At 35.7% G+C, this 10,263-nt stretch overlaps 1 protein-coding gene across 1 annotated transcript; it reads left to right on the top strand.

Annotated features, from left to right (window-relative positions):
- The first annotated feature begins 1,835 nt into the window (after window positions 1-1,835).
- On the top strand, window positions 1,836-9,720 carry LOC112727193 (uncharacterized). Its single transcript, XM_025776860.3, has 7 exons — window positions 1,836-2,328; window positions 4,049-4,221; window positions 4,982-5,178; window positions 5,837-5,917; window positions 7,945-8,184; window positions 8,695-8,772; window positions 8,881-9,720. The coding sequence occupies exons 2-7, from the start codon at window positions 4,104-4,106 to the stop codon at window positions 9,379-9,381; spliced, it is 1,215 nt and encodes a 404-aa protein (XP_025632645.1). The 5' UTR covers window positions 1,836-2,328; window positions 4,049-4,103; the 3' UTR covers window positions 9,382-9,720.
- The last annotated feature ends 543 nt before the right edge of the window (window positions 9,721-10,263 follow it).

Below are 10,263 nucleotides of genomic sequence, written 5' to 3' on the forward strand. Positions count from 1 at the left end.
ACCCAGTGCACTTGCTGGTTAGTTGTGCGAAGCTGTGAGAAATAGTCCATTAATATTGGCATACACAATTTCGTGCACCATGTATCTTAATCCATCTGTTCTACTTTGGTTCCTATACATACACAATATAGCTTAATATATTTAATTAGTTCTTCTGAAGATGTCCGATTAAAATAACTGAGGACAAAAAAGAGACATACAAGGACAGTGTCTGGTTTAGCATCGGGTAAGGGTGTTTATGAGTTGGATGAAACCGGATTTGATGTGATCCAGATCCGACTCGAAATATATATTGGATCTATTTGTTAGACTCGAATTCGATCCTAGACCCGATGAAACCTATACATAGGGGTGGCAATATGTATCCTACCCGCAGGTATCCAACCCAACCCCACCCGATCGGGTAGAGTTGCCAACCCGATCCGCAGCGGGTAGGGTAGGATGCGGGTAGGGTTCTCGTGCGGGTCGGGTAGGGTGCGGGTTGAGGCTCAATCCTATCCAACCAACCCGCACTCTATATATGTTTATGTTATATACTTATATAAAAATATGTTTTAAGTGGATGTGGAATCAAAGACCTCTCACTAAATGTAAAAGATCCTTAACCACTAAAAGAAAATCATTGATTGATAATTTAATATTTTTTTTACATAAAAATCAGTTCTATTTTAAATTATCATCAAGTTATATAATAATGTTGTATATTTTTTGTAACCCGCAGGTAGGGTCGGGTACCCGCAGGTTAAGAGCTAGTAGGGTTAGGGTTGGGATATTCTCAACCCGCGGGTAGGGTTAGGGTTGGATCCAAACCCTACCCTACCCTACCCATTGCCACCCCTACCTATACATTTTCGGACCACGATTATATTGGATAAAAATCAGGTGAAAACCCGGCCGTTAACATTACCTTCTTGTAAGCTAGCATTTGAAAATATCCAAATTTCCAAGACTCCAACTATTATTTAACATGGTAAAATTCACTTAGAAAAATATAACAAGAATCAACCATTCTCTAAAATTAAAGCATAACGACAATCAATACTAATATTGTCTAATAACACCAAATATTTAAATCAATACAAATAACACAATATTATGCATTAGTCTAGTTAGTCTTATGCATTTTAAACATAAAACATTAACTTATAATCTTATAATGACTAATAACACAAAATATTAAGGTTTACAATACTTAAATTCCACATAAGAATAGTCATCATCCATCACTAATAACACAAAATATTAAGGTGGCTACTCCAATGAAGATTTAATGATTGTCGTCATGTGAAGATACTTCATTTTAACCATTAGATGATAAGTTGTAGAGCTTGATTTTCCTTAGTGTTACCTTTATTTAAAGTGTTGCTAAACAAATAAATTACACTTTTTAAACAAGAATTATCATGAAAAGATATTTTTGGCATCTTCATTGGAGTAGTTGCCAAATATTAATTATGTATGATGATCGAGCCACCAGGTCGAGTTCGGGTGACTCGAGCTATGGCCCGGACCCGACCCGAAATAATGACCGGGTCTATTTTTGAGACTCTTATTCGATCGTAGACCCGGTAAAATCACATCAAATTAGCCTTTAAAATATTCGGAGTCGGACCAGATTTTCATTCGCCGCGGATCTGATCTGAGCTCCATTTAAGGGTTTGCCGCTGGTTAATGGGTTGTTGCATGCACAAGGTAGGATTCAAACCTCGACACTTACTTAAACGAGTAAGCTGACCACTCAACCAACCCAAATTGGTTTGTTTTTCTATTTATTGTTGTTAAACTCGCCAATCAATTCGTAAACTTGGACACATATTCGTTTTTTGAATAAATTCAGACAGACTCCGATGGACTTGCTTAAACTCGACCAAAATTGCGACTTTCAGCCTTGAGTTTGCATTGGAGGCACGTCTTGGCTAAAAACGAGGTCGTTTTGGCCCAAAAAAAAAAGGAAAAAAAGAGAGATTAACGTTACCCACTTACCCTAATTGGCTCGGTCACACCTTTCTCTCACTCTCACTCTCACTCTCACTCTCTCAGTGTTCTGACCTCTGTCGTCTGCCGTTCGTCGCCGTTCTCCGCCGGTCGCCTGCGTTCTCCTTCATCTGCTCGGCTTCGCGCACAGCCGCACGTCGCTCTCTACTCTCTGCTTTGCTTCTCCTTACTTTCGCAGTCTCGCTCTCTGTTCTGCTTTGATGCACGTCGAATCTCTGCCGTTCGCCGCGCTGCTGTCGTTCGTTCGTGCACATCGGCACACGTCCGGACGTCCCTGCACGACTGCGCAGCTTCCCTGCCTGCACAACTGCGCTGCTTCTCTGCTCCATTCAGGTATGGTTTTTAAAAACAATTTCATAGTTGTTACTTGAGTTTGTTACTGACTTACTGCATTTTTTAGTTGTTAGTTGTTACTGACTTAAATTTTTTAGTTGTTCTGTGATAGTCTGAACTCTGCATGTCTGAATTCCGATAATTGTTAATTCATTTTTTCATAATTGTAATTTGTAAGGGGGAAAAAGTTGAATTTATTTTAGTTCTGTTGGAGAATGATGTTGATTTATGTCACTGAAAAGTTATTGCAGTTGCAGATTTAGTAAACTACAGTGTTACTGTGTGTTCTAGTACTTGTTATAATTGTAGTACTATTTTAATTTATTATGTGTTTTGAGGTTGAAATTGTTAATTTTGAATGCCTATATTTGAGTAAATATATATTATATATGATATATATATTTTTTTAAAAAAAATCATAATAGGTAAACTTGCACGAGTCTATGAGTCGAGTCTAGGTCAGTTTCACGAGTTTACTTATACTTGCGAGTTTGATAACCTTGCTTATATCAACTCTTGGAAAAAGAATATCAAAGCTTATATACGGTGTACCGGTTCTTTCTATTTTTATTTTTATATTTTCCTGAAGGAGAAAATTGATTTAGGTTGCTTGGTGAAGTTTCCATTATGAATTTCTACTTCCTGATATGTTTCTAATTATCAATGTATTTGGACTTGAAATATCAGTAGTGGTTCCACTTCCACAATCAATTTCGATTAGATCTATGTAGGGATTGGCTTCATATTGGCATACTTGGGGAACTTTTACCCCGTGAAGATTAAAGAATGCTCTGCTTGATAAAAGGCATACACTGAGTTTGAATTCGTAGTAAAATCTATAAAGAATTATTAAAGGCCCGGTTTTCACCTGGTATAATTGTGGCCAGAAAGTGTTTAGGTTTCATCGGGTCTCGGACCAGGTTAGGGTCTAAAAAATAGGCCCGGTACATATTTAGGGCCGGGTCTGGGTTAGGACAAACCCGGTTTCACCCGGCCCATATACACCTCTGGCCTAATCTAGGTAAGTCCCATCTAATGTCTCTATCTTTGTAATTTTTCCCTTCATGACTACTAGTCCAATTAATCTTTTTACTACTGTTATTTCCTCCACTCTATTTGTCAATCCCGTTAACCTTATCAGCCTTAGTTGCTGCAGTTCCCTGTACTTAGTTGCTTACTTTAAGTATGAAAACTTTGTCCTTGAACCCCAATATGAATAGCTCTTAGGATCAATATGCATCCAAAATAGTGATGAACATATATCAGTTAATTAGTTGAGAGATACTGCAAAAAAGCAATAGTATGATACGATTAATTAATTAATTAATTAACCTACCGTAAAAGAAAGTTGCTCCAAGGCAGGACATAATTTCAAGGAGGAGACTAAGGCATCGATGCTCTTTTCATTCTTATGGCTTCTTGGCCAACACAGCTTCTTTAATTTGTAGAGTATGAAGTTACCACTTGAAGGAGAAGTTGATGGCCATATAAGTGCCTACAATAAAACCATTTGGACTTTAAAAAGTTGGTTTTATTTGACTAACATCACCTTTAAGCTGGATTACTGAGTATGGTGCAGTGGTTCAGAAATTGGGGTTTTGCAATTCCTGAAATTAAGGAATTGTTCTTTTATTTAGTTGAATTGTTCTTGCAATTGTAGCCTTTTAAGTTTTAGCATGCATGATTAGTAACTTTCATTGATAAATCTGAAATTTCGCAGATCTACATTAAGAAAAATTGGACAGCTGTAGACATATACTCACCATTGAGAAAAGATGTCAGGTGGGTTAAGCTGGAGTCACCATGCCGTAATTCAAGCTTTGTTGTCACGAGGTCCACTCAAAGAGAACGATTTGCACTCAATGTTCAAGGAACTCACTAAGAAAAGCCCAGGTTTTGTCCCCCCCCCCCCCCCCCTCCTTCTTTGCATCTTTTCATATGTATCCATTGTTAATTTGAGTCTCTAGTTGAACAGTTATATTGCTTTTTCTATTCTTTATTATCATTTAAAATTTTACAGTTTACATTGAAGTTTGTAGGTTTTGACATCCAAATTTTAAGCTTTCTGTATTTTGGCATGGTTAATGCTTAATCTTTATATGTAAAAAAAAAGGAGGGGGGGGGGGAGGATATTGTATAAATCAAACATGGTTTTTGAAGTTTAGTTCTAAACTTATTATGACCCCAGTCTAGTGTGGTATGATGAACACTAAGAATGAAGTTTGAGAGTTTTTAAATAATGACTGCAACGAACCATCTCTATCAAAAGCTCAAGTGTTGGGTAAAGGCATGAATGTTTTATATCTATTATCTAACGTGCACTCAAATTAGAGTTTCTGTTTGGCTAGAGTGTGGACAATTCATGCTGAAATTTAACTTCTATTTAGAAGAATGAGAGATCAAGAATCAAACTTTAGACTTCTTGATCATAGAGCCTTTGGTAGGTTATCATGAATAATCTCTCACCAAAAGCTCAAGTAGATGGGAAAAAAAGGGCTGAAATGGTTTTGTATCTTCCAACTGGAAAGGGTTCATCTTGTGATTAAATTTTTCATTTTTTGATTTGTAGTTTGGAATATTTGCATTTAATGTGTATTTGTTAACTTTTTTTTTTTTTTTTGTCATGACCTTGATGGAAATTACCTTGGTGTAGGCACTGATCGGAAGCTATTTGATGAGTTTATTCTGAAGATAAACAGGGAACTTACTTATGTTAATTTTGAGTTGCGTGCCTGCATAGATCAATATGATGGCCAAATCTATTATGGCGTGGTCAATACAGTCTCTGACGAACAATCAAAGCTTGGAACGAAGTATACAATTCCTGAAATTGCTTTTTATAAGGCTCTTGTAAGTTTAGCTGTACTTGCAAGTGTTTCTCTAATCTCTATTTGTGTGTGCTATGTAGAACAAGTACTAGGTTCTATAAATATCTGTGCATGAGATGTTGAATATTTGTGTGTAGCACTTGTGTGAATATCAAAAATCATTGGTACAGTGTGTAATTCATTTGAAGTGAGAGTAATATGTATGTGTTTAGGATTGATATATGTGGGAAAGATTGAAATCTAATGATTAAGGATTGAAATATGTCCGAGTCTAGGTTGCTTTTGTTAGACATGGTCACATGGAGTAGTGGGGTAATCAAATCATATATTATATATAATGTATCATAAACAGGATGTCTTTGTGTGAGATCGTAGAAGTAAGAAATTAGCTAGAAAATTTCCTTTATAGCATCCAGAAACTGCAAATACCTTACACCATCCTAGAAATTTTCCTTTGTATCCTCATTGGTTACTAAATCCTTGAATTCAGGGACCTTCTAGATCCAAAGGTAAGGATTTAATAATAACTAATTTGATTCAGACCTCTCACTTGATGTATGAACCATATCGGTTGAATACTGAGAAGAGAGATGGGAGAGTGATATGAATATTATTTATTTATTTATTTTGGTAAATTAATGGAGATAATTGTTATTTTGCTATTCAATGACAAACAACAGATTGAAGTGATAGCACAAGATGCCATGGCAAGTGGTGTTGTATCTAGCATTGATGCTCTGAATCTTCGTTTGGACAGTCAGGTTACAAATAGACACCTACACTTTTTGCTCATAAAAAATTGGATCTGTTTACATTTATAGCTGTAAATGCTTGAGAGGTACAAATATGTTGGAAATTTAGAAATGTCTATACTGTATCTTATAGTATCACATAATGTCTCATATCATCTTAAAATATTACATTATCAGTTTATCTCTTAGGATTCATGTTTATATTTCCTTATACTTCAGATTTGTTTCTTCATCTAAATAAGATTTGATTTTGTAATATTATTATAAATAGGGAATAGTGCTTTGTTTTTTGTTTTTGTATCATAGCACAACATACTCAAGAATACCACACCTATATATTTTTATACTACTGATAGTCTTAATGCTCTCTTCTATTTTTCCGTTACTGCCTAAAGTCCATAATCTGAATATGGTATAAGAGTGGTGCTATCTTTTGTGGTTTATGTGACTATTATGCTAGAGTTTCATACAAATTGAACCTCTTCTATTTTTTCTTCAGTGTTTCTCCTGTATTTGGCTACCCAATATTTTTCTTGTTGCTTGTCTTCTATTACATTTCGTTTTTGGTCTGTCTTTGTTATTTTTGGTTCTCTTTTTGTGTTAGAGCTATGATTCTCGCAGGTTATATACTTATTATAAATAGCGATTGGACCTTTGCATTTTGTATCAACGTCTCATCACATGAGAATATTCGCACCAATATATTTTCATATTAATCATCCCTTGTCATCTTTTTTTCTTCCTTTCCTACATGTAGCTCAATCTGAACATGATCAATCAATGATAAACATCACTAATTTATCATTAAATTGGATAGTGAGAATACAGTTAACAAATTGTAGGACATTATCCCCAATTTTCATCTTTCAAATATTGTTCGGTCTCATCCCACTAATTCGACTCCACTTTCATTGTCATGCTTTACTTGACTGTGAAGCCTCTCTCAATTAACACACTTGAATTTATTTCACCATTCTCTCCCTGCATCAACTAGGCCTATCACATTAACTAAATGCATGCATTAACTGAGGCACTAGCTCTTTGATGTGGACAATCCAACACGAAGCTAAAATGGTTTAGATAAAAAATGACCTTGTTACAATCCTATTATTATTTGTAAATCATTTTGTGGCACCTCTATGAAATTGGGCATATCTTGCCGTCCTATCATAAAGAACATAACATATTCTTTATAGATCAAATAACACAATTCAAACTCCTTCCTCTATTAGAGCCTTTGATGAACTTGTTTCTGTGCCATATCTTTTGACTTGTCTAAACATTGAAGGCCATCAAGTTTTCTGGTTTCTTTATTTGACTTTTCACTAAACCCTACAATAGCAATATAGTCTTAATGGAATGTAACAAAATAGGTTATTTGATAGCAAGTCTTTTTGTCGTGATTCACTGCCAGTAACTTACTTTTCATAGCATCATTAATGATGTACCTTTGTCCTCTAGATAATTGTTAGTCTCACTGTTTCTAGTTCTTTTGTGGCTGAAATTATTTTTGTCGTGAAGGATTTCAAGCCACCATAGATGCCACAACATGGTGATTATTGAACATCTAATAACTGAGGCTACCTCCGTCACAACAATTTACACGCTAGTCCCAAGAGGCCAAGACATAAAACTTAGTATATCTTATTTGAACGCAACTGCAAAGAACTAGTTTTTCAGTGAGGGATCCTTCATTTTTCAATACTAATTCTGTGTGCACTTCCTAGCATAAAAATTTTTCAGATAACGGAGTTTGTGTGCTGAGATTGTATTGTACCACTTCCTGGGTAGTTTACAACATTCAATCTATGAAAAAGGTCTCACATTTTTGCACTAGCATCACTGCATAGTGGTACTGTGGTAGAAGGGACTTCTATTCCCTGAGCTTTTTTTTTGTTTATTTTTTTAAAAGCTTTTGTGCTTCAGTACTGAAGGACTTTTTCACTGTGAATATCAATATAAGTGTGTTTACATACTAGCTTCCTATTAATTGTAAATGTTGACTATGGTGATAACATTAAGTTGTCTTTCTATAGGTTTCGATTGCGATAGATCCACAATCCCAAGGAAGCCAATCCAATATCCCTCATCCATTGAAAACTTTCACAAAAATTCAGAAGGAAAAGACACTAGATGACCTTGTGAGGGATAGGTGGCTTCATGTGACCGAAGATGGTCATATCAAACTTGGAGTGAAGTCATTTCTTGATCTTCGCAGTTGGTTTCGGAATAATGACATTCCATCATGTCAAGTTTGCAACGAAGCTGGTGTAAAGGTTATCCTGTTACTTTGTGACAGTTTCTTCTTTTTCTGTCATTGGTTTTGATTGTGTTGCATTGGCATTTGACTTTCTGCTTATCCTTTTTCTGGAATCTATGCATTGTAAATTTTAAGTGGGAATTCCAAAAGAAGAAATCTTGATAAAATTATAATTTGGTTAGAAACAATCAAGTGGTTCATTAAATTGATAAGTGTTGTGTGCTTATTTTATTGTTGAAAACTATTTGAGTACCGTTTGGGCAAGTTGAGTTATACAGTTATAATTTCTTCTACATGGTGATGCTGTCTGAATTGTATTACCAATACGGAGATATATACTTCTGATCCATCCTGTTTGAACCACTGATAAGATCCAAGACAATAGTAGCTAGACATGTTATGTAGTAGAATTGTGGGGGAAAAAAAATAGAAATGGAAAATTTGAATTATATATTTAGCATCAATAATACTTGCAACACATATTGTTTCTCTTTTGCGTCTGATTATTCATTAGTTAATATGACAGGCCGAGTTATGCCGAAACGAAAATTGTACAGTAAGAATTCATCACTACTGCCTCAAGCAACTTTTTTCCCGAAGAAAGGTATTATTTTCTTGTTGCAAGTTTATAATGTTCCTTTTTTTTTTTAAATTCATTTTGTTTATAAATTGAATATTTTTTGTTTTATCTTTACCACTAATTCATGTTTAGGTGGAAAAAGTTTGCCCAAGTTGTGGTACCTCATGGCCATATACAGTACCCAAGACAGAAGCTGTGGAAACTGAAGATGAGAATGAACCCGGAGGAAGCCGACAAGCCACTGGTTCTAGAAGAACCAGGCAAGCCGTGGCAACTGAAGATGAGAATAAACCTCGAGGAATCCAACAAGCTACTGGTTCTAGAAGAACCAGGCAAGCCGTGGCAACTGAAGATGGGCATGAACCTCGAGGAAGCAAACTACCAACTGGTTCTAGAAGAATGAGGCAAAGAACCAATAGGAATGTTGGGGATGAAGCGGCTGAATCATGTGATGAGAATGTGCCAAATGAACGCACCGGAAGCCAACATGGTAATGAAATGACGCGCAAAAGGGGTAGAACTCATAGAAGTGGCGATGCAAATGTGGGAATATCTGCTGAATCTCAATCCCAATCTTTGCCCGGCGTTCCTGGTACAAGGAGAGTAACCCGAAGCTCTTCTCGTCTCCAGTAAATCAACAATGGAATGTTAAGAGCACTGTATATTTTGGTGTTGACGGTCGACAGATGCTAACTTTGCTGAACCCAATGGATATATGAATAGGCACTGATGTAGTTCGTAGGGAGCATTTCAAAACCCAGCATTAGTCTTAGAATGACCAGTAACTTTTTATGCTGTTTATCATTTTGCCATGTAATGTGAATTTTCACATGATTTGGTTATGCATGTGTCCAAGAATAACTCCTTTTTCTTTTCAGTGTCCTAACAAAACTAAAACTATGTGCCACAGACACAGTCATCTGTTTAGAGGATTGCTTGATTCTGTGCTAATAAAGAAAATAATGTAGCCCAGCTCGGCATTCACCAACCTTAATACAAGAGATGGCAGGAGGACTAACACCACGTACGAATATATTTTTCAAGAACTAATCTATGAATTTTGGAATTAATTTGATACATGGTGATCTTTCGGAATTTAATTGACTATTAACTCTAGGAATTTATTTGACTATTAACTCCAGTTTTAATACGTTCTTTTGAATTGACTCTTTTTGGTAATTAACGGGGCCAAAGCCCAAAGACAGAATTACAAAGCTATTTGCCGGGGTAAAGATTGAAATGTTTTGAGCAAACCCAAAGAAAATACAGATGACTATATACAACCCAATTAGCCTAATCCTCAGCAGTCATCATATTTATTGTATCATATGAACCAGTCCGAGACAAAAAAGAGTTATAAGCACCAAAACCCATGAAAAAAGAAAACCCAACAAAGTATTATAAAACACATTTGTAACACACACACACACACACGAGAGATCCATTTATGCAGGTATATATGTTATTAGCTAACATCATTCTGTCCAAACAAAAAAGGGTTACATCAATGAACAG

The sequence above is a fragment of the Arachis hypogaea genome, chromosome 12 (assembly GCF_003086295.3).
Source record: "Arachis hypogaea cultivar Tifrunner chromosome 12, arahy.Tifrunner.gnm2.J5K5, whole genome shotgun sequence".
NCBI lineage: Eukaryota > Viridiplantae > Streptophyta > Magnoliopsida > Fabales > Fabaceae > Arachis > Arachis hypogaea.

Bases quoted from the DNA above. Each gene is read 5' to 3' on its own strand.
- LOC112727193 (XM_025776860.3), top strand. From the start codon at position 4,104: ATGTCAGGTGGGTTAAGCTGGAGTCACCATGCCGTAATTCAAGCTTTG. The intron at 4,222-4,981 runs GTTTTGTCCCCC...ACCTTGGTGTAG, and splicing joins ACTCACTAAGAAAAGCCCAG to GCACTGATCGGAAGCTATTT. The intron at 5,918-7,944 runs GTTACAAATAGA...GTCTTTCTATAG, and splicing joins ATCTTCGTTTGGACAGTCAG to GTTTCGATTGCGATAGATCC.